At 42.9% G+C, this 24,706-nt stretch overlaps 1 protein-coding gene and 1 long non-coding RNA gene across 13 annotated transcripts in view; one reads left to right on the forward strand and one right to left on the reverse strand.

Annotated features, from left to right (window-relative positions):
- Positions 1–11,951: 11,951 nt before the first annotated feature.
- Positions 11,952–24,706, reverse strand: part of MYCBP2 (MYC binding protein 2) — a 153,913-nt gene continuing 141,158 nt past the window's right edge. For all 11 annotated transcript variants that reach the window (XM_044437784.1, XM_044437785.1, XM_044437789.1 and 8 more), the window contains 10 exons: positions 23,587–23,688; positions 22,155–22,283; positions 21,894–22,026; positions 20,796–20,899; positions 18,287–18,475; positions 16,838–16,945; positions 15,407–15,616; positions 14,242–14,349; positions 13,950–14,115; positions 11,952–12,762 (listed from right to left, as the gene is read on the reverse strand). In XM_044437784.1, the coding sequence (XP_044293719.1) occupies positions 12,647–12,762; positions 13,950–14,115; positions 14,242–14,349; positions 15,407–15,616; positions 16,838–16,945; positions 18,287–18,475; positions 20,796–20,899; positions 21,894–22,026; positions 22,155–22,283; positions 23,587–23,688 (1,365 nt within the window). In that variant the 3' untranslated portion in view covers positions 11,952–12,646. The remainder of the gene's footprint in view (positions 12,763–13,949; positions 14,116–14,241; positions 14,350–15,406; positions 15,617–16,837; positions 16,946–18,286; positions 18,476–20,795; positions 20,900–21,893; positions 22,027–22,154; positions 22,284–23,586; positions 23,689–24,706) is intronic.
- Positions 18,448–24,700, forward strand: LOC123027234. 2 transcript variants are annotated; one of them, XR_006415473.1, is made up of 4 exons: positions 18,448–18,691; positions 19,926–20,247; positions 21,921–22,034; positions 23,628–24,700. It is a non-coding gene; the product is annotated as an uncharacterized LOC123027234 (long non-coding RNA). The 2 variants fall into 2 exon arrangements; XR_006415472.1 differs by having other exon boundaries at positions 18,449–20,247.

Below are 24,706 nucleotides of genomic sequence, written 5' to 3' on the forward strand. Positions count from 1 at the left end.
CACTCAGCCATGAAGCACTTCAACTGGACTCCAACTGGACTCCCAGGGCTCAGCTTTGGCTACCTTTCAACCCATCTACCTTGCAGGGTCGTTTCTGCAAAATTAAATGGAAAGGAGAACTTGCCAGATGGGATATACTTGTAAGAACATGCCAGTTTAAAGTGGTTTTGTCCACAGAAAGGACAAAAACCTCAACTGATTTGTGAAGAGTAAGATCAATTTTATGCAAGTATTCTGAGAAAAACAACAATGACGAAAATATGCACAGCCTCTTTTAACATTATTCACAGGTTCTATACATATTTTAGGATTGTTGTCCCTGAACATAGACTTCTAGTATACATTTTAAGCTTAAATTACCATGTTCCAATTTTTTTTGCTTTGCTAGTAAATTATACCCTTCCAAACATAGCACTGTACAATTGGTGCATCTTGGTTTTCAGTCTCAGTGTTAATGTATGTAATGAAGGAGAAACATGTTTTTAAGAATGACTCTTGCACGATTATTCCTCTGATCAATCAGTTATGTAAGTGTCACTTCCCAGTGCGAGATTCAAAACTCTGTAAGACAATATCTGGGTAGGTACAAGCAGATTTATTGAAGCGTTTGCAAAGGCTGGCTCAGAGTCTCAGTCGCCTGAGGAACAAAGAGCAATTATCACAAACGTTCATGAGATTATATACATTCCTTTTCCACGACCCTCCGCACTAGCCCTGCTTCACCAGCGGCTGGTTACTGTTAGGCTTGCCCCACCTGGTACTAAAGCTAGTATAACAGAATGTTATCAGCTGTGTACTAAAGTTAGCATAATAGGAGGCTTTGTGTATTGAGTTAGCATAATAGGAGGCTTTGTGTATTAGATAAGCATAACTGCAAACCGCTTGCTTCTGTATCAAAAGGTAGGCTAACCGCAAACCATCTCGCTTCTGTATCATGCTAGCTCGCTTAGGATGCCAATAACAATTTTCCATTTGATTGTAGCAAGGTATAAAAATCCCACTGCCCCTCTAGAGGGGGTGCAGCACTCATCCCATTCTTGTGTGGGAGTGCTGGCCCCTGCGCAGGTAAATAAACTCCTCTTAAAAATACCAACTGGTCTCTGGTCTCATCTGTAAAACCGTGGGACACAACAGTTACTATCGGGTGAACCGTCTTCTCGTAACACCTCTTCCCCAAATGGGCCTCTGCCACTTAATCCAACCCAATTCTTCCACCCTTGCTGCCTTATCTTATCTTTTCCTGTTTCCCTTCCTTCTCTCAGCAGGATGGGTGCCTGTACATTTAGTGGCAAATGGCGTCTTACTATGGAATGTCTGTGCTTCTGCTAGTTTTAAAAAGATGCTATTCTTACTCTGTTTCTCACAATCCCCCCTTTTTCTTTTCAACCTCTTTTATCTTTTTAAACTGTATTTCCACCTGTTCTAGTAATTGTTCATTGTCTTGTCTGTTCCATTCTTCAAGGCTTAGGAGCATCGCCTGCTCCTTTTAACAGGGCCCAGTCCTTAGTTAGGGCATCTGATTCTCTTAGGGTCTCATAAAAGGAGTTAAATATTTTATGGGTCTGGGTTCGTGTCCAGTTTACCACTCTTATAGTTAAGAGACTGGTGGGATCCTCCCCAGTTCTGTCAATTGCAAACCCAAAGTGCCGCGTTATCTCTCGTGCTTTCTGGGCCACTTCAAGCTGGGATGGGGTGATTTGTAGAATTACTGGGTTGCATGTAAAAAGGGAACATTGCCTAGGTGCCTGGCCCCTAAACAGTGTTAGGATCTTTCCCTGCATCTCTCCATAATTACTGGTGCTCCAGCTGACACAACTCCATCCTGAGCATTCCTGGGGACTGTAACAGGGCGATCCCCTTGTAAAGGAATAAGAGGATCGATAAATATCAGAAGGTTTTTCTTTGCACAAATACTTATGGTTATTCGCATAGGCTTTCACCCAGTTAATGCTACCACATGAGGATTGGACTATATTCAGTCCCAGCACATAACAAGCGTCAAAAGTCAGGTTAACGGATCGGTGCATATCATGCACCTGGACTGAAGTTATAAGTTTCTCATCTCCTTCCATTTCTCATCGCTACTGCTGACCTAAGTTCTAAATACGTCTTGTAAGGTGGTACCTTTGGATCGTAACAGATAGTCTCTCCCTTCGTTGTTTTACACTGGGAGTAAGTGACCCCTTTGTATTGACACTTTCCCACAGGGTTTTTGCACATATATTCAGTATGATATACCAGCATTTGGTTAACCTGGTTACGATATTTTGTTTGCTTAATGCAACGGGTGCAATTCCCCGCTGTAGGTTGATTTCCCTCTGTCCTTTCCACGTCCAGGAGGATGAAACACCATAATACAATTTTCATCCATACTTTATCCATCCCTTCTCTTCCTCTGGACTGGAGCGGAACTGAGTTCAGGTTGCTCTGGGGTGGTAGGGTTAACATGTTCGAGGACCAGGTTCTCTTCACCTAGCCAATCCCCTAGTGCCGTCCCCCTTTATTCCCCTTTCTTCGTCTTCTAGAGGATTATTCCTAGCCCTGGCTTCCTTCGATTTTCCCTCGAAGTATTCAGGGTATATATCCTCTATTATTACAATGTCACACCTTTCTCTGCAATCCCTATGTAAGGGGAGGCAGTCCAGACAGTGACTACAACAACACTCAGCTGTACACTCACAGTCACAGAACCAACACACCAGGTATCAGTCCCAGTGGAATTTCTTCAGGCTTTCTCTTTGCTTTCGGATGACACGGTATCTGTGACCATTCACCTCGAAATATATACAAGGAAAAACATATTACCATACACAAAACCCCCACTGCCCACCCCCACCCTTCAGTTTCCATGAATCTGGAGGGGCGTGTGCCCTCCACTGAACAGGTTCGGGTACCGGTCCTTTAACTCGGGCGTAATGAGTCCAGCCCTTTTCCCTTGTTCGAATGGCTGCCTTGGTTATTAAGATGACTTGGTAAGGACCTTCCCACACAGGCTGTAACTTCTCCTCCTTCCACCCTTTCACCAGGACCCAATCTCCTGATTTGAACGGAGGCACTTAAATGTCCAGGGGAGGCGTTTGGGCTAGGAGTCCTTTTGACCTTAAATACAGAAAAGACCTGGATAGTTTGTGCACATATTTTCTCACCACCTTATCTCTTAATTCAATCCTGGGCAGCCCCAATTTCACTTAGTAGGGTATTCCAAATAGCATCTCATAGGGAGAGATCCCAATGTCCCTCCTAGGTTTAGTTCTTATTCTTAATAAGGCTCGAGGCAGGCACTTGGTCCAGGGCAATTTCAGTTCCAACATTAGTTTCTTTAATTGCTGCTTTAGGGTCTGACTTGTCCCAGTTCCTTCATCCTGGCTACTTCAGCCTCATGATACTTATAAAAAGGAACTTCAACCAAGGGGATCAAGTTCAGTATTGATAGTGGAGCCTCAGCTTCTTCAATAGAAGCCCTCTTTGCTTCCAAGCCTGCCAGTCTATTTCATCTCGTTTCCTCACCATTCCCAGTCTGATCTCCCTTCACATGAATAATTGCCCATTGTTTTGGCAGAGCCCATTTTTACAGCACTTGCACCGACATCTCATGCACCAAAACTTTTCCTCTACTCATGATCAAACTCCTTTCCTGCCAAATTTTCCCAAAGGCATGTGCTAGCCCAAATGCATCCCAATGCCCCATCCGTTTTTAGAAATTGATCTACAAGAGCCTTCGCTCCCCAAAGGCTCCTTTCATGGAGTCTCTGGATTACTTGCCTAGCTAGTCCCTTTGATAGCCATTCTCAGCCATCAGATATTACCCATCTTCCAGAGTCTAGATTCTTCTCTGTTCCCAGTTCCTTCCCACAATTTCAGGGCTCACTTCAGAGCCCATAACTCACGAATTTGGGCTGACCAGGAGGAGGACAGTCTCCCACAATCCCCCACCTGGTTCCCTTTTATTTCTTTGTATCCATGATGCCTTTCCCCTTACTCTAGTTTCTAGATCCACTGATTCCACACAATCATGCTCTTACTCCAAGTTGCAACTGCCTCCTATCAAGAAATCTACAGGATTCACACCTCCTCAGGTGTGAAAATCAAATCTAGTTGATTCATCAATACAGCCTCATACTTATAAGTCAGGAGTCAGTTAGCCACCTTCCAGCCCTGGTGGCTAACAGAGCTTGCACTGGGGGTGCTGCTGTTACCACCAAAGCTTCCCCAATAGCTAACTTCTTGACTTCTTCCACCAATAGGGCTGTGGCTGCACAGACTGTTTCCTCCATCCCTTTAATACCAGCCCTCTCTTTGACTCCCCTTCCTCGGTAAATACTGCAGTAGCAAATAAAAAAATGCTCCTATTCACCATAGCCTCATAAACTTTCCTTTAGCTCTCTCTCCATAGGCACCTGAGCCTTTCAAGAGGAGATGTGCAGCCTCATTTGCACATCATTCCAAGTTTAGTGATAAAACATAGAAACAAAGTGAGTCAGAAAGGGGGGGTCCTCCCCTGGTCATCTAGTCTGACCCCGTTTCAGCCAACTCTGTTCCTATAATCCACAACAAGTGGTTGTCCAAACTTCTTCACTGATGGGCCTCAACCACCTCCCATGAAACCCATCCCATTCTCTAGGGGTTTCTGACCCTCAGAGATTATCTTCTGACACTTAACCTGAAACCTAGTTCCTGGAGTTTTGTTTTATTCGAATATATCCTGCCCTTCTGGCATTAGTCCAATTAGTGCTTTGAAACAAACTTATCACCTTTTCAGAATCCTCTGGAAAAACTAGGATTCTGATTCTTCTAACTATACAACTCAGAGGTGGCAAATGGTTGTTAAACACACACAAAAACATAAACACAAACCCAGGTAGAACCTGTCACACTGGCATCTGCCCTCTCTTGCTGTTAAGTCATGGCCTGTTCACTCTCGAGCCCAACACAATAAATTCTTGCAGGGAGAGGCATCATCCCCCCTCCCTTTTTCTCTCAACAGTGTTCAATTTTCCTTCCAGAACTCACAAGCACCAGCTGCCTGTGGTTTTAGAGATAAATCAGTATCAGTCCTCCTCATTAGCTTCATCTCTACCTCTCCTCCAACACCTTTTACCAAAAGTCCCAGTCCAGCTAAGAGATCTCTCCCTGCCAAGTTACAAATTTCCTCCCCCAGTACAAAATCACACCACACAACGGTTTCACCATGTTCATGTTTTACCTGAGCAGGTTCAAATATTTTCACTTTTACCAGATTACCTGCCACTCCTTGAGGCATCAATTCCCCTTTTCCCAATCTCATTCCATCTGGAAACATATTCCTTGTGGAGCAGGTAGCTCCAGAGCCTACCGTAAATACCATGTCTTTCCCAAATGGTTCCACTTTCAAATTTATCAAAGGTTCCCTGACCTTCCTAATCTTCGTCCATATTCATGAGAGAAATCAACCTCTCCTCTCCGCTCAGGGCACTCTCGTTTAAAGTGCCCGCCCTTTCCACATTGATAGCATCCTGTGCTTAATCCTTCATTCATTCGCCCCTCCTTAGGCACGGGCTGAAGTCCTCTTCCTTGACCTCATCCTCTACCTGACTTACTCCCATTTCCTCTATTGCCGCTACATTCCATCCTTTGAGTCATGAACTCCATTTCTCCTCATCCTCTCTCCTTGCATACACTTTCTGTGCCTCTCTCAGCAAATCGTCCAACGTCCTTGCCGCTCTTCCATCCAACTCCTGCAACTTCTGTTCTGCCTAATATCCTCCCCTGCCTTCCCTGCAAGCTGACACTTCAGCAATATCTATCTGATGGGCTGGATTCCTGAATCCAGCAGCCCATTTTTCTGCATCTGTTGCTTCAGTCTCTCCAGCCACTCAGATGGAGTATCATCTTTCTTTTATTCCAAAGACAAAGTTTTACGTACATTAAGAGACTGAGGTGTACTGCTTCTTTGATTCCCTGGATCATTAACAATTCCCAACTCTCCCTTCTAGAAAACAGCACAGAGCATCTCCTGCTCTGTTGAGATTTTCTCTGTGTAATTCTTTAATTGATCTATCCAAACGTATCTGACTCTCCATATTTATTCCACCGATAATCGGGCGGTAATAGTATGTAGGTTGGCCAAACCTTTGTACAGTAATTGATCATCTCAATTTTACTTAGCTCTCGTGTCCACGTTTTTAGATTTGGTTCCTCCCATTCTTTCAATAAGACGCCTAATGGGGAATAAGTTGGGATGGGTGGACTTCCATTTCCTACCTGGGGTCTAGTCATCTTACTTTTTCGGGCACCCATTATCACTACACACAGCTTCCCTCAGTTCTCGAGATTCCACCGTTTTCTCCGTAACCACTCACACATCTTCCTCCAGGACGTACTCAGTCCAGGACGTACTCAGCCTCCGGGTATGGAACCGCAGGTTCGGACTCACGTTAGCGTTTCCGAAGAGGCCTCTACTCTCGTCTAACGCATCTCATCCCGACACATTCACTCGAGAATTGTGGACCAGTGAAATTCCTTATCTTCACCTGGTCCTGACCACCCAGTGAGACTATTGCAGTGTGTATGGGGAGCAAAGGAACCAGGCCTCAAAACTGAGTGGCAAAACTGGAAAGAGGTGAGGGAGCAGGTGAGGATGAGAGCTGGCTGGCACTGAGTTCTTTGCAGCCAAAGGGGGGTCAAAATCAGCATGGAGTTTCCCAGGAGGACTACTAGCATTGGGGTTGCATATCATGTGTTTTGAACTTTCTTTTCTTTCTCTCTGCTGCATTTCCAATTGTTTCCCGTTTTTCCTACCCTTTGAACTCAGCAAATTCACAAGTGTCCATTGTATGCAATAACTTTCTCACACTAGTTTAGTTTTGAGATGGAAGCTGTTTTCTGAGAAAAGGGAAGCTTGGAACAGGATTTATCCAAACTGACTCACTTGTTTGTGTCACATAGTAAAGCTAGTGACAAAGGGGGGATTGTTGGGAAAATTTGGATAAATCCTGTCTGAAAAGCATTACTTCTGTGTGCTTTGTATTGTGGGATCAAATCTTGTACTTCTCAAAACTAAGCTAAGTCACTGTTTAAAATGGCATTGGAATTCAGTTTACCAGGAAGTATCTTCCTAACCCAGAGGGCTTCATGTGCCCTGGTCATTCAGAATGTCTAGAGTCTAGATAAGGGTCTGAGCTTATCATGAATAGTTTCTCAGTAGCTTGAATTTACATGTCTAAGCAGACCTGGAGGTGGGTTCAAGTTACTCAACTAAAATGTCAATACACTGCAATTTGAAATATTGTAATCTTATTGTCACTGTATGATTGACTGACGTTCCTTTATCTGTTCTGTATGTGATGACCTCAGAATCTTATTGTAACATCTGCATCCTGTCATCAATTGCCCTGTACCTGGGAGGGTATAAATACCCTGTAATGGTGTTGAAGCTTGGAAGCAGAAGTCACCTCTGCGTGCCCAGTAATGCATTATTGTGAGTACGGACTCGCAGGGAACCTGGGTAATGTAATAAAGCCAAGATGGTCTGGACGCTTGATCTTTCCCACAAACCCGAGTTTTATTTCCCTTCTCAAATTGAGATGCCAGGATTCTGACAATACTAATCAACATTAGGCTGGAATCAACCCTCAGTCTAGCAGATGCCTCCTCTTGCTGTGGGGCCATCTACTGAGATTAGGCCCTTTCTTTCCTGCCCCCCTCCCCCCGCACCTCCAGAGGGTCCCTCAGTGCTTCAGAACAGAGTGCATAGGAAGGGCTGCAGGAAGGAGAGAAGAGTCTGTTCTCCAAATAGTTTTCTTTCAGTTGCTGGAATTACACCAATAGATGCAACTTACTGTCATGAAACCTGGTCCAGCCAGCCAAGGTGCAGAAAGTCAGAGGACAACTAAGATAGTATAGAAATATGCATTCTGAAGTGCCAACAGTAGAGGCTGGTGCGGGGCAGGTGGACCTAGAGAAGACCCAGCTACCCAATTAACTAGAGCAGAAGGATGTATAAACATGGCCATCTCAAGGACAAGGCAGGTGGGGGGTTACCTTATGCATTCATTGAGGCCCCTTGTAACTTCCTCACAGCATGTATCCATTGTTTTATAGCTGCACCTGAAGGCTTGTGCTGAACTTGCAAACAGTTCACACAAGCTCGTTGTCACAATGTCTTTTGCTTACCCATCCCAATACGTCTTCTATCCCAGGAAGTCCCCAGACCACGGGGGCGGAAGACAACATTCAGTTCTGTGCAACAAAACATGCAGTGCTGTGAATCTAAATAGAAGATTGATGTAGCCTTGGGCTACATTCGGGCCAGCACTTTTGGCACTTGACTTTATTTCACAGAATTCCTATACTGCTTCTCTTATGTTAAATCTCAAAACAGTTGTCAAGAATGAATCACAGAAAAGCAATAGAAAGAGGCTGGTGATGCTAGCCGTCCAGGAAGTATCTTCAGTGGCCGTGCTCTGTCCTAGAAGCGCACTTGAGACTCAGTGGGAAGGTCATTCCACATGGGGGGCATATCGAGCAAGAAGCCCCCCCATGTTTGCACTGCACTATATGGTCCAATTTGGTGGAGTTTCATTTAGACCTTTAGTTGGGCTCTGTTCTAGGCTTCCTTTAAGGGAACGGGGTGGGGGGGGAGCAGGTCTTATCAAAGGCATCCTGGCAAAACTTGCAGGCAGTATTCTGCACAATTCTTTTGTGAAAATCAAGCTCATTCTTGTCATTCAGTGAATTAAGTTAATGAAGGGAATTCCATGCTATCCATAGTTGAGCAGGCTAGGCCCACACACCTTTGGGTGACATGCCAATTTTCTTAAGGGACTTCCTGGATGATGTTGTAGTTTTAATCCTCCAGGTCAGAAGTAATCATTACCCACAGTGCAGAAATGTTGTATTTTAGTATAGCTGTGACAAAGCAGTAGGTGTCCACCCAAAACAAAAAGTCACAGCAAAGACAGGTCAAGTTCTTTCTGATTTAATTATTAAACTCCAAGCAATGTGCTTCAATTAGAATGCAAGTCTTAAGAAGCAATAATGCTGCCAACACCAGTGAAATTATTATCAGTGCCAGGCTGCACTTGCCGGTCCATGGCTGAGAGGGTGTGTTCTTACCCAGTTTGTGCTCTTTTTGGGTTGTTTCATGATTGACATAAGCTCCAATGACTTCACTTTAAATATGACTGAAGTCAGAAGTCAACCCAATATGTTTAGTCTTCCACTCTGAAAAATGGAAGGTGATTGGTTTTTTTATTTGCAATTACATTATGATATTGTTACTCCTAACATTGATTCAGTGGATACCAAACATGTAGAGAGAGTCTATTCTTTTTGTCATTGCAAAGCCAGTAAAGAAGGGCAGGGGTTAATTGAGCTTCCTCCTGTTCTGACCCAGTAGTTTTACCAGAGTGAGTCAATTTTCTGTAGCCAATTCAGGAAATGAAGTTAATGTCTGCCCCCACTTCTTGGAGATTTCACTTGTGGTATCACCGGTGCAGTCCTATGGCTGCTAGATAGAATCTAGATGGCCTTAGGATTTGGGGGATTCTCAGCTAGCAGGCTGGAAATTCACTCTGACCTTGTACCTGCCCCCCTCTCCTTACCAACAAGCAGCATGAGAAGAACTGACCTGGATGAACTTGCAGGACTTTGGGGGATGTGCCAGGGGAGATGATGAGCAGAGAAGACCATCAGGCATCCTAGGAGTGCCTTAGCCTTCCTCCTTCCTGTTCTGAAGTTGGGCGAGATCAACTGTCTAGCTTTGCAGGGGAGCAGGAGTGCAAAGGCAACCTTGCCTCCAGTTCTCCCACCTCTGCCTCTGGAGAATTAACAGCTTCCCCATTTGATGATGCGTGCTTGCAATAAAGAAATAAGCATGGATCAACCTGCAGGAAGATTCCTCTAGCAAAGAGTACGTTTCAAAAATACGGGACCCGGACAACAGGGACTGCAACCTTCTCATCTGAATTTGGACCTGAAGAACCGAGGAAATGTGTGGGCCCACGGAGAGTAAGCAAGCATGGATTGTGACATTGTATGTCATTGTTGATCATAGGGCTTACCCTCAGCTTCCAATTTCTGGCTTAGTGCAGTTTTAACCAACATAAGACAACTTTAACTCTGGTCTTACACCAGTTATCATTGGAGATTTTATATACGTATTTGTGTTTGCATGTGCATGTACTATATGTATCTTTAGCGATACCTTTATCAAGTAATGCACCCCTCCTGAAATGACCTCCTACTTTAAGGTTGCCAAGTTTTCAATTAGTATGTCTCAAAGGATTTTTTGTCTGAACATCAAGGCTGCATTCCTATGTCATGATAGGCAAAGTGCATGGTTTCCACGTTTTGTGGATGTTTGCACGGATGGGCCTGATGCACAATCCAGCTCAGGGCTCCCTCCTGCCATCTCCTTCCCTCTCTGCCCCCCAGGCGCTATCCCAGGAGATGCCAGCTGGAGGAGTGAGGCAAGTGCGATCAGTTGCAAGTTGCAGCAGTCCTTTGCGCAAACAGGGCCCGTGGCCTGAAGGGCAGTAGAGGGGATGAGGAGCGGATCGGGACCCTCCCCGTCTGCTCTGGGGGGCTGCTGCAGCTGAAGGGAACCTGATTCACAGGAGCTGAAAGAGGGGAACTCACCCATGCATCCTTTGGGCAAGTGGCCGTGATGAAGGGGGAGCCTGCGATTGCCGCTTTCTGGCTGCCACGCACCAGGCATGTCTCCTCAACCTGCTGCCTGAAAAGTGGAAGCTGGGTTGGGGACACCACCCTGGGTGGAAGGAGAATGGCGGAGACGGCAGAAGTCCCCTGGGCAAGTCCACTGCCCAGCTGATTCTTGTAGTGAGAACAAATGCTGTTCCTTTTCCAGCACTGACCGGCTGATTGCCCCAAGGATCTTTAGGGCAGTAGGCAAACCGAGCAGGGACGCCTACGGCGGCTGCACAAAACAGCAGCTGCCATTTGGCACCTTGGCGGGCCACTTGGCAAGAGTGGCAACGGGCCACTCTTGGGAAGCGGTTCTATAGTGCTGGCTCTGGTGCCACAAAGAGCGGCGTTTTCTGGGTTTGAACGAGGCGAGAAGCCACTGTGGTGCCAATAAACCATGTAACAACATTCAAGTGATTGTACTTCTCAAGGGTAAGGGAAAAGATGGAAAACTGTGAAGAGACAACACCTTAAGGAATGGTGCCTAAAGATACATTTTCCTATTTCATTTGGAAGATTCTTCCTGCTCAGCCTATGAATAAGACTGAAATACTGCTTTGCCAAAAAGTTTCTCAACCTTATTCATAAGTCCAGAGCATAATGTTTTAAAAGTTAATCAAAGTCCACACCGCAGTTTGACCGTATGCAAAATTTAAATGGAATGTTTGTTGGATAAGCACATATGAATGTTGGAAAAATTTAGTTCTGAAAAAGTATGAAACTGATAGTTACCTAGAATATATGCACTACTTTAAATGATCATAGTGCAAGTAGTTATTTTGGACCTCTTAGGGTACTGTGGAGCTTTTCCTCCTGCAAAAAATGTGTCCAAAGATGTCCACTGGCTTTTACGCTATCTCAGGAACAGTGGTATGTCTATTCATCTGGTTCTTTTCTTCTAACATTACAGCTACTATTTGAAGATCTGATTTTGCTGCAATGACTCTTCAGTTTTTTAAAAACTCTAAGTCTAAACAAGCTTCCAGACCTTGGTTCTGAACCAAAACTTAATGTCAGCAACAGTCAAGCAGTCCAGGGTGCACAAAAGGAGGGGGCCAGGAAGACTATGAGGAAAAAAATAATGAGTCCGGTACCACAAAAATGTTTGTTTTTCCAGATGGAAAATGAGTATGTTGGATTTACTCTGTGTCAAATGAAACACAACTGCATTTTTTCCAACTACATTATGGCTAGCAACAACAAAAACCATTTATGGTTGAACATATAGACAATACTGTAACTGCTCCAAAAAAGTTCTTACACATTAATTAGACTTTCACTGTATAAAAATGTACAGCGGTTTTATTGACATATACATTCCATTATGTTTACAGCTGCAAGATATGAGGCACACTCAGTATTGCACTTCATTAAAATTTCAGGCTCAAACATAACCCAGAAGTTTAAATGAAACTGCTGTTTACAATTTAGTAATTCTTATACAGGACAAACATTGATATCTTATATATACAGCGTGATATTGGTTACATTTATGCCTTCCTAACACTTTTTAATAACAGTCTAAGAAATAAACCAGAATACTCCTCTTATCCAGCCCTACCCGTGATGCAGTTACAATTGTACAGGATTACAAAAAAGTCAGTATACAATAATCAACTTTTTCTTCATCTGATATCCAGCATCATTTGGAGTCCATGGAAACAGAGAGCCGTTAAACCATCTTGGACAGCAGTTATTATTTGTAAGTGTCCAATATGCTGTAGCTGATGCGAGTAATGGCCACATGCAAACACCTCACAAGTTTTGATGTCTTGGATCATAAATGTCAGTTTCCCCCAGCAAGGATTATGTACATGGCATTTGGCATTCTTCTCGCTTTGTAAATTGTTCCTTTTCCCTGGATTATGAAATGGTCCCATACTCATTCTGACTGGTTTATACTGAACTCAGGACACTTATGGGATGACAGCAGCTTTGCTCTGGCAAATAAGAGGACTATGGACTAAAAAGTATGTGCATTTCTGCAGACTCCGCAGCCTAGTGCAAATTCCTCACCGGTAGGTGGATGGACTACATGAAGGGGACATTCTGTTCCTTCAAGCTGCTTGCCCTTGGGACCTGAAGAACAGTGAAAAGCAAACAAAACCTGTAAGAGCTTGCATGGACTCTAAGAAACAGTCACTTTATAGAAAGGTGGTGCCATACGTTTGTTATGCTACAGGACACCCGCCCACCCACCCACCCCTGCAACTGCATCTTCACAGACGGACACCCACACTGGATCATACTGTTCTCCTCGTGCTGCAGTGATTCCGTGGTTTGTGGCACCAAAATATTATTCTTGTTTTCGGTGCCCAGTGGCTCTCTTCAGGGGGAAAGCAAACTGAGAATTCTGCATGAGAAGAATTCATTTGGCAAACCAGATGACATGCAAAACTCAATGCTTGCAGGGGGAACAAGCACTTTACATGAGCTATCTGTCCAAAGAAAGTCAGAAGAACTGGGGTCTGAGAGAAGAAAAACTACAGTCCTGGACGTCTTGCTTCCTGGAGAATTTCCTAGTGTTTATGACATGATAAAATGTATTTATGAGAAGCAACTAACATTCACAAATTGGTATGTTTGCTAAAAAAGGATGAAAAAGGACAACTGTTTTGGGAGAAGGCATCTTGTTTGTAGCTGGAGTCTTAAGGTAACAGCAAACTTTACAGACTAATGCAAGAGGTGAAAAAACAACTCAGGTCACATAGAAACATGCTGGAATGCAGAAAAATGGAAAACTCAGTTATCTGGTTCTGCCACTTGCACTGACTGGTTCCTTGTATGCCAGAAATGAAGAATGTAGTAGCCATTGTTAGAAAACACCGAACAGAAGATTCTGTGTTCTGGTTGATCACCTGGTAAAATTTCTTGAATTTTCTGCAAGCACTGAATGCATGCCTGTAGCTCAGAGAGGTGATTTCTAAATGGCTCTTTCTCTACATAGAAAAGTGCCTGCAGCAGCAACTTGAATGTTTCAAAAGGAACTGTAAAATTTACTTTGGAAATATGGGATCCATTTTGTTACAAATTTTGGTGTGATAACTTTGTTCATTTTTTGATAACTATTATTATCGTGTGAAGGATCACTCATTAAGCTGGAGTCAGTATCTGAAATGCTCATGTCAAACCCAATAACTTATTTTTCTGTGTTTTTTAAACCCTTCTGGAAGAGCAATGCTATAATAGGTTTGGAATAAAAGATTTCATATGATAGCTACTTTCTCAAAAGCCTAGATACATTTAATTACATGCTAAAATGTTACCTGCAGGACAATGTGGAAGTTCTTCTTTAGGAATGCTCGTCATTCTTTGGAAGTCGTCGTGACAAGCGTTGCAAAAATGTGTTGTACCAAAGCAAAAAAATACAGCCACTGAGCAGCAATAGCGGCATTTGTACTCTAGAAAATCTGTACCATGTTTGGGACACATCTACAGAAAAGAAGAAGAAAAGTCACAGTTTAAGGTCATGGACACAAGTTTAAATGGGAATTTGCTCTGTGTATTCCAATGGTTGGTTGTTTTATTTTTTGAAATGCAGGCAAAATGTTTCAGTACCTGCGCCCTCGAAACATCGGAGCAAGCACCACAAATGAGTTCTCTGGGATCATAATCATCTCCCTGGCCAGCCTCAGCATCACAACGAGCTTCTCCACCGAAGTAAGCCTAAAGGGGAAAACTCAGCAGTATTACAGCGTGAAGGATGGCTTCTGCCAAGAGTTTTAAACATGCAGATGCGCCTCTAGTCATTCTCAGGTGATACAATTCACCAGGATATGCCAGCTCTTCAGAGGTTAATCTAAGACATGTGTCTCATAAGTCTAAGTTGGGGTGGGCATCATCATCTGTGCCATTTCTATACCACCCCATACTGAAGGTCTCTGGGTGGTTTATAATACTCCATAAAAACCACACAACAAAATACAGCAACATATCATAAAATAAAAGAAACATTAACAATTTAAAACAGCTAAAACATACAGCAAAAATGACCCTTGAAGAACACCTGGGAATGGTAAAGCTCTCAAGCCTCTGGGACATCAAGTAACTCTTTAAAGGCCTTACTATAAAGGGCTGTCTTAACCTGGCATCAAAAAGATGGCAAGTTTGGCACCAGGTGGTCTGCAGTAGGGAGGTTGCTCCACTGATGGGAGATCATCACAGAGAAAGGCTCCCTCAGAGCTGGCACTCAGAGGAAGGTCCCGGAAGCTGAGCATAGTCTCTGAGTAGATTGCAGCTGGGAGAGGTGCTCCAACAGGTATGGTGGTCTAAAATCCTGTGGGGTCCCATTGAGGTGTCCTATCCCTGCCACACTTTATTTTGAAGAAATATGATAGTAGCTTTCCTTAGCAGAAGCTGGGAAACTTTTCAGAGGGTTTCCAGCTGGTGCCATCTTTATTTCTCAGGAACGCCTCAGGGCGACAGACGGTATTGTCATTCTTAGGAAATTGAGATGGCAGGCAGCTGCAGGCTGATGTTTTTCTGTGCTGCTTACCCAAAAGTAAGGGAAACTTACCCACCAAGCATGATGAAGGGCAAAAAGGAATGGAGACTTCTGACCCTTTAGTCTGGCAAGCTGGGTTAGCAAGGGGGCTAGGGAGGATGGCACGTGAGTGAGCGAGCGAGCGAGCGAGCACAGCAGAATTACACAGGTCAACAAACTGAAATTGTGAAAGATTTCACAGAGCTTGCTCGGTCATCAATTCAAAGGTAAGTTCCTTACCTTTTTGCATTTGTAGCAAACATAATAAGCATATCTGTTCATGGCAAAGCCAGCAGGGTCATTATAAAATCGAACTCCAGGTGTTGTAATGGCCTCACTTTTGTGCAGCCCTTCATATTCTAATCTCATCAACGCTTTCCTCTTCACATCCTCATAGAGCTCCTTGATTGGATCAAGCAAGTCCTTTAACACTGTATGATTTATTTTGTTCTGTTACAAACGAACAAAGAAGAGAAATCAGTAAGCTGCCTGCGATCATGTATTTGGAGAAAATGAGTATGGCATTTGAAAGAGAACAAATGAAAATGAACCCAAAGGAGCTGTATCAACTGGAAAGGAAAGAGCTTTATTTTATGACATATGAACAAAATGAACCTATCTATGTTTACCCAGAAACAAGTCCTCAGTAAGTGCATATAGGATTGAAACCTAGCTGTCTTAACACGACTTGAGGTTTCTCATAACACTTGTTCAAAGGAAGTATACATGAGTATAAGGCAATAAAACATTTTATTCCTTGATTATCATTATTCTAAATATTAAGTGACATTTACTAATAGCTTCAGTATAAAGATGCGTCAAAGGGTTAATTTTCTCTCTCGTTTTTTAAGTACTAGTCTCCAAACTGTCTTTATATTTGGGAAATGTGCTGCATTATTGACATAACTTATGAGAATTCAAATTGTGGTTCATGGGGTGTCTCCTCCTTATGGCAAACAATATTCCTCCACGTACTCTTCCAAACCACACACCAATATGTATACCTTACTAACCTGGTTTGTCTTATTGCTTGTTGCATGTAATCTAGTGGAAAGTATGTGTAGCCCAAAGTTACTTGGAGGTAATTAGTATCCACATCCAGCCCCAGATTGTACATTCATGCTGAATCATTTGGCCTGTATTTGTCTCTAAGGGAAGAATACTATGCATTTCAACAAAGGAAAAAAAAGTCCTTCAGCTCCCAGTATGCCTGGCCATGGAGGAGGACTTTAGCATAAACATGCATGGGATTGCGTCCTTATCTGTTTTTTTAAACCCTTCAGAACTGTGCTCGTATCTTAAATGTAACAGAGAACACAAATTTAAACTTCTATCTAGTTCTTAATATTTCCTAGCAATATTTCCAAGTTAGCATTGCATAGTATAAACAGTTGACTAGTTCAAAAAGTACATATCTTCGTGTTCATTTTCTCCAGCAGCAGTCTACTACAACCTCAGTGTGGTGCATGAGCTTGGATTTTGTTCTCTCTGCCACTGTACAACCATTTACCTTTAACATGTTTTGCGGTAATCAGCAATTAATGGCAATAGCAAGTGGACTGTGCAGTTTTGTTTTTCACAGCCCAGCAGTCCAGTTTACAACAACCATCAATTTTAGTCCTCAGAATCCGTTTCTCAAGTTAGTAAAGCAGCCCCTGAGCCTGTACTCACCTTGCAAATAGGACAGGACATGAAACCAAACGTTATCCGTGGCCCCAGCCATCTGTTTTCTAGGACTCGGCAACAGCATTGCAAATGGAATATGTGACTGCAGTCCAACTGCAAAGAGAGAAATTATCAGTACCCTCAGTGTGACAATCCTTGTCAGTTGTTGTAATACTGAGTTTCGCCTTACAAGTAAACAAGCAATCTCCAAGTTTATTTCCTGATCTCACAAGGAAAAAAGAGATCCACTTTTAGAAGGCTTGAGTCAATAACCATGCAAGCTGCCATTTCCCAGGGTCAGGTCTTCAGAAAGACATGGCCTGAACTGGCCTACTTATGCATTCCACACACAATTTACTAAACCCTGTGATGTGAGATGTTTGCTGCTAAACATGAATGGTTAGGCAGTACCAACTGGTTAGGCAGAAAAGGATAACTCTCTACTTCAACGCCATCATACTAATTAAAGTCTCAGTGCAGTCAAAACATTCACCATGGCTGGTGTTAGTAACTGCTTGTTGCCTTGTCCCACATTAAGCAATCCAGTATCTAGTGCTTTAAGTAGGATCTGCCCATTGAGAATATGGATTTGTGAACCCTGCTTTGCAACCAAACAGGTGTGTCAGCTATCGTACCATGATGTACAAAACCTTAACTGTGGAACTGTGGTTTCGGTATTCTAAGGTCATGCTTAACCCGGGTTAACAAATGTATCTTAAGTTAAAGAGTCAAAACGATCAGTCATATTAAACCAATTGGACAAAGTTCATCTATACCCACTGACAGCAGTGAAAGCTGCTCTCACTATTCAAGACCTTTGGCAAGACCTTTTTTACATCATTTCTAGTTTCCCAGTGAAAACTGTGATGTTGAAAACTCATCGTATGCATGAAATCTCACAATCCTGCCATTCCGGTTCTTTATTTTTTTTTTGTACCAAAAGGGGGGGAGGGTTAAAAAACATGTTTTACAGAACACCACAGATAATTGCCTAAACAATTTAAACCCAATTCAATTAATGTAACAGTCCAGCAGCAAAGGTGCATGCACTGCATTTTTTTAACCTTGGGGAACTGGGATTTAAAGATGCTCTTGAAAAGCTCTAAAACCGACTGAATTGGGAAGGGGCCTAAGAACAATCGGTACAATTTAGCACTGGAACCAGATATTTGCAATCAAAATGGAACAAGGACAGAGTAGAAACCTGAATTTTTTGTAGAGGTCACTGACATGAGCCACTGTAGGCACCGGCTCGGCACATTCTGTGTGGACGCGGCTGGCAGCTGAGCAGGGCACTAGACTGCATTTCTCCATGGGCGAAGCCTGCTACAGGAAGGCCACCCACTCAGAAGCTGGGCACCACAACTGTGCTTTGCAGCTGAAACAAGTGGCGCTGTGCTCCGAGAACCAGGGGCTATTCAGAGAATTGTTGCATGTTAACGGCAAAACCCAAACCTGAATGGCTGGTGCGGCCGAGAGGGCCTCTGTGAAGCAAATCATGCACATGTCGTCCGCGTCCTGTTTAAGGGTGGTGGTGCTCTTATCACAGCCATACAGGCAGGGCAGGCAGTGCTCCTCGTTCTTGACCCCTCCACAGGGGTGGCCGCAGGGATGCGTCTTGCTGCAGGCGATCTTTGCGTACTCCTATTAAAGAGAGACAAACACTCCTGTAGGATGAGTCACCAGTTAGGACCGACAACGGTTACTCTGCGGACAGGGGGAAACGCCTTGCAAGACATTTAACAGGGAGCAGCAGCGATCGTCTGATGCTCCTTCTCGGGTTTACGAAGACCTTCTCGCTTCCATTTGCCAGGAATGGGTATTTCAAGGAGCATGAGGAAACCTGGGTCTGGTAGGCAGGTGAGTACAGGAGAAAAATGGAGGAAGGCAAAATGAGGTGGAAGAGCGAATTCTTTAACCGGTTTGCCACTGGTTTGCCTCTTCTTCCAGGTATGTATATTTATCTTTCCCTGACAAAAATCTCTTTGTGGCAAGCTGAAAAACCAGAAGAGAACTCAAGATATCTAGGGGTACCAAGGGGTAGGCGACAGACTTACACTGTCTTAGTGCTTTGAGATTCTCTAAAAACAGTAACACAAAAGGATGGCAGCACCCAGTAACACAAGTTACACAGAAAACAATGTCATAAATCCTCATCCAACATGACTTTAAATCCTTCCATGAAAGGAACTCCAGACCTTCAGTAACAAATGCTACTGTTCCAATGAGGCATGCAAAATTATTATTTTTTGCTTGCTATTGAACTCAGGACTCCATCCTTTTATAAAAATTTTGGAGAAAATATTATTTTCTATAGCTTAGCTTTCACTGCCAAGTTTATTAAAGGACTGAGCCCCTGGCTCTTACGGCGCAACCACACCATGCACATGCATTGCTTTAAGATCACGCTGCCAGTCTACCAGCAACAGTAGCACGTGCACATAATTGATATCAATATTGGCTCCCAAGGCTGTGGGGTGTGCTGAGCAAACAATGTTCAGGGGAGTGAGCCGATGACCTGTGCTAGCCAGTATGAATGAGGCAAGGGATGAATGAGAAACAATGGTATTCTTGCAGAAAATCTCGTAAAGAGATTAGGAAAAGCAACCCTGCCAGGAAGTCTGCTGTTATCCTGAGTAAGCACAATACGTCACCAAGAGAGGACATGGGGCACTTAGAACCCACCCCACTGTTGTGTCCGATAGACCCGAACATGAAAGGTGGGCCCGGTTTGTTGAACACAATAACAGGAGGCGGCTGGCACAATAACAGGGAGTGGCTACGGGTAGCAGGGGGCGCATTGATATGCAACACTGAACGCGCCACATATAGCAAGGAACGCTTGATATGCAACAATGGGCTTGCAAAAGCAAATTTAACCACAAACTTGAGCTTCTGTACTTCACGCTTGCTTAATATGAAACGTGGTACTTTCCCACGGGCGCACAAAGTAACGGTTAGCGCCAAGTACATCCGGGTAGAAAATGTATAAAACCTGTACCATCCCAATACCAGGGGCCGCACTCCCCCCTGAGTGTTGGTCCCTGCACAGGTATATGAAAGGACCCTTCAACTCTCTATATTTCTTGTCCAGTGGTCTCATTCGATCGCGCTACAACACCCATCAATACGAGCCAGCAAATACAAAGGACATGCCTGTTTACCCAACAGAAAACAGACATGATCGCATAGCAGACAGGAACAGTTAAGGACATCAAGACCATCAAGCAACTAGCAAATAATGAGAACTTCCCTGATCCTGCAGAAGCACACATGGCAGAAAGAGTTTAAGGAGCCAGGACTTAGAAAATGGAAGAGACCTGGCACCCAGTCTAGAAGGTGGAAAACCTGCCATCTTCCTACCCACGAAAGGAACTACGGCCAAGACTCGGCAGAGCAGGACAACCAGGAGACAGGTAGTCATCTTGGATGCCCTATCTTTCTGTCAGCTACTCTGTATCTATATGGCTATTAGGCAGAAGGCTCTTTACTTGGAAAGACTGGGATGCAAAAGGAGTATGTGCTGCCCACCCAACATCAGGTTGAAAGTTTTGTGCCAGCTCTATATTTCCTTCTGAATTAACTTTCCTTTGCTTTCTAAGTACTGTGTATGCCTGGGTGACTGCCAGGCTAGGGTGTGGTTCCTTTTGACAGCACACACTAGATCCCGGCAAAGGGCCCTAAACTGCTCGAGGTAACTGGAATGCAGGTTCTGCTTTTGGAGGTGTCTTATTCCAAGATTCTTCAAAGCAAGGTCCGAATGGAGAAATTTAGTGCTGGGTGGGAGCAGGAAGCACAACTGAAGCACAATCTGCCTCACCCCACTCCACTGTCTCCAGTTTATCAAGTGTATTTGTGTACAACCTGTAGTCGAACCTTTTAATTATGGGCAAACACCTGAACACTTAAAATCAGCTTGCCTCATGAGTTCATGGAACCAAGCTGAATGTTAGCTTATACAAACCTGGCAATCGGCGTCAGAACAGACGCTCCCCACTGCGGATAATTCTGTCCCGTTCCGGCAGCCACAGAAACGACAGGCTTCAGAACTGCTTGTGGTGGGTTTGCCTAGATCAACAACACAGAAAAGTTGAGCTCCCCTCAGAATTTAAAAATGTGTATTGTTTCAGCAGAGAAACATCAACTTCTTTACCAGCACTGAAGTTTATCTAATAAACAAACATGTTAATACAGTTACAAGTAGAGCAAGGAATTGCAAAGAAAAGAAAGGTACTGATGAAGCTGCTTTACAAATTTCTAGGCAGGGTCTTTCCCAGCCTTATTACCTGAGATAATTTTTAACGGCAGGTGCTCAGGACTGAACCCAAGGCCTTCTATCTGCAAAATGTACTCTCCCACTTTGCTACAAATGGCAGGAACACACCTGAGTTATGAGCACTACTTTTAAAATAAAATGTAATATAAGTTATAATAGAACTTTCCAGTGGTAATCTACTACCAAGTCTTTCATGAACAATGTAAATTAAATATGTAGAAATTATCTCATATTTGCATAATTTTATCTTTTAATGATTTTGCAACATTGATTCTGCTTCTGCTAGAACCCAGTCCTCTGAAAAAGCTATTCAGCAACTGCTCTGCCTTTTGAGATTTGCACACTTATTACATACTCCAGGACGTCTATGCAATGAACAAGGAAAAGAAATTCACTTAAAATAAAAACATCCCAAATTTAGAGATCCAAAATTCTTAGGAAACTGAATCCTTTTATGGTTTTTCTCTGCTTCTATAGCATTGATATATACATGGCTTTATTGTGAGCAAAAACCCAAACAGAGGAAATGTGTATATGTAGGACTCACTAGCAGAGTTCAAATACATAGCTGCAAGTTTACTTTACATGAGACCTTCTCCTGTTTGAGCTGGTTATCCACCATACGTACAAGAGACCCCAGTGCGTGTAAGGAAATGAATAGCCGGTACTGAATGAGAAGTCAGTTGGAGAATGTAATCTGGCTCACATTACAAACTCATATAAGCAATGTATTTTGCACTGCTGATCTACAAATACCAGGGGAAAGAGAATGGAAATGCATTTCACCTGTTTGTTCTCTGAACTCCACCATAGCTTTCATGGTTTTCGAATCTGCTAGTGCCATCAGCCAGAACAACTTGGTCCTCCCACAGCCTTCATGAAGGTCAACCTTGATAGCTTCTTCCTCTTCTTTGAACACCTGTCAAGGTTGGTGAGACACATGTTAAATCGACAGTTACAGAATCCAAACAATGAAAGATACAGCTATATTAGTAGATCGGGACTGTTCTTTTCCCTGAGGATTAGAAAATACGCCTTATGCCCCACCTGTCTCTGGTGAGACTTTGTTCGCCGATGAAGATGGAGGAATCGATCACAATCTGTGCAGAGATTTCCACAGACGTTGCACAGGATGATTGCAGCTGTTTCCCCATCATCATGGTTATCACACATGGGCTAACAGAGGAGAGAAGCACAGGTCACTCTAATGCTATGTTTCCCTTTTTCCCCCAAGCAAGATAGCATTGCATTTTTAATAGTTCTATCTTGAAACAAGCTGCTGATCATCTCTAAATGTTTAAAACATAGAAAAAGTAATTGAAGAATCTCAGAGGTATCTTTTCTTTAAAAAAAAAAAAACCCCTCAGCTGTAATTTACTTTAAACTTGTTGAGCCGATAATATATATTTTTAATGAACAAAAATATAGCCAATTCCAAATGTGATTGTATAGGTCCACTTAATCTAATGAAAGCTGCCAGTTGTGTTTCACTTTCTTCATTTCTTCTACAGTAGCTCTTTTCAGCCATGAGACTCGAATCCCTCATCTGTAGCACTTGCTCTTAAGAGACAGTCACGTTCGGTGGTTATGCACTGCAATGGAGGATTATTTATGCTGGGCAAATTGGCTTTTAGAGAAGGTTATCAGCCTTCAGTAGCCTTCTTACTAAGCAACACTGATAAGCTTCTAAGGAACCTTCTGCTTCACTGCAGAATGGTCTGAAAAACATCCTAGGTGTATGAATAGATAAAAATAGAAACCAAGGACTTCAAAAATGCAGTAAATGTAGTGCAGCTAGTAGAGGTGGGGAGGGGATCCAGCCAGCCCTTCTCTGCAGCCTTTTCAGTTTTGGAATACTATTCTAAGATCACAGCCACTGCCCCACCAGCTGCTTTCAAAAATCAACACAAACATGCAGCTCATTTATATTGCTGAGTAAGTGACTTGAGTCTGTGGCAGAACGGATATAAAGCAAATGTAAACATGCAAACACACCAAGCCCAGCTGGTAAAAGAAAACTGGAGTGCATGGGGATAGATTTAGTTTATGTTTGCTGACAGACAGAACAGCATTTAATATTATTATTATGGGGTTTTTTTGTTTCTTCATTTAAGATCACAAGCACTAAATGTGAAGTGATTTAAATAATTCATGATACAGATTATGTATATATATCAATCTTTCCAGCAACCTTTGTCAAAACTATCAACACAATACTTGCAGTTCTAGCCATTCTTTTGAAACCTATTCAGTGTATTTGGTTTAATATGATTGCTGTTATTCTTCAAAACCCTGTAACAGAGGGGGTTAGGACCCAATGTCTGATGACTTTTACTCTGAAAGCAAATTGAACAACATCTATGGGCTGCAATTGAACAACATGTATGGGCTGGAACTGAACAACATCTATGGACCATCTATGGTCCACAACCTCTATGGACTGGAAAGAAAACAATACAAATTTCTGTCTGTGCCTCACCATCTGTTTTTGCTGTCCATCCTTTCCCATCCATCTTCCAGAAGAAAGCCTGTCTACATGGTCCTGATCCAGCACACAAAGAGATGCAAGAGCCAGCCAGAGCTGTGGGGAAGAGGACACAATCATTTAGCAACATGTTAAAAAGGCAGATTTATTTGTTTGTTTGTTTGTTTGTTTGTGATATTTATATGCCATCCTATTTCAAAAGCCTCAGGACGGCTTACATAAATAAGTTAAATTGGTTAAGCATATTTAACCAATGCTTTTATCCTGATACCTTATCTACCACTAACTTCACACTGTAAATTCTCTCTAGCAATGGCACTCATGCAACTGTTCAGCTGCATGATTATGAATTAAACATCAAGGATGTTTGGTATATTCTGTACCTCATGCCATCCTGATAGGTACCTTGTTTTAGGATTTTCTACTTAGGAAATGTAGTACTAATTTATTTATTATTAACATTTATATACTGCCATTATCTGTTTGAAAATGTCATCAAGGCTATACGTAAGAATTTACAACAGTAAACCCCCAAAACAATAAAACCAAGAATAAATGCATTACAACATTAAAATGACACATTCTGAAAAGCTAAATTGAAAAGATGCATCTTTATATCCTTTCTAATGGCAAGAAAGTTCTTGGGGGAATGCATTCTGCAATTTGGGGAGGGAGAACACGGACGCCTAACAAGCAAGATCTGCAGCTAATATCACCTTCAACAGAGCCTTTCTAAGCTCTAAATATTCAGGGAAGTTCACAGAAAGGTAGACTTTAAAAGAGGTTTTTCATTTTCCCCTACTGCTTCCTCTTTTCAAATGTCATTTTGACAGTCCAGCTCAACTATGTTTACTCCAAGTACAATCCTATGAAAGTACATATAAAAAACCTTAAACAAACCAAAAACAAACAATGGTGAAGTTCTGAAATCATGACCTTATTGCTAAAATGGTAAACAAGAAGATGGGATTGTCAGTTTGGAAACACTGAAAGTACCCTTTTTGTCAGAGGAAGATAGGTATCTACTTATGGAGATGGCTTATTGACTAATTTTATACGCAGTAGGGTTGCCATAATACGGGGATGACTTAACAGCATGTAATCTCAATCTCAA

This window comes from Varanus komodoensis, unplaced genomic scaffold (genome assembly GCF_004798865.1).
Source record: "Varanus komodoensis strain SLA01 unplaced genomic scaffold, ASM479886v1 scaffold31, whole genome shotgun sequence".
Lineage (NCBI taxonomy): Eukaryota > Metazoa > Chordata > Lepidosauria > Squamata > Varanidae > Varanus > Varanus komodoensis.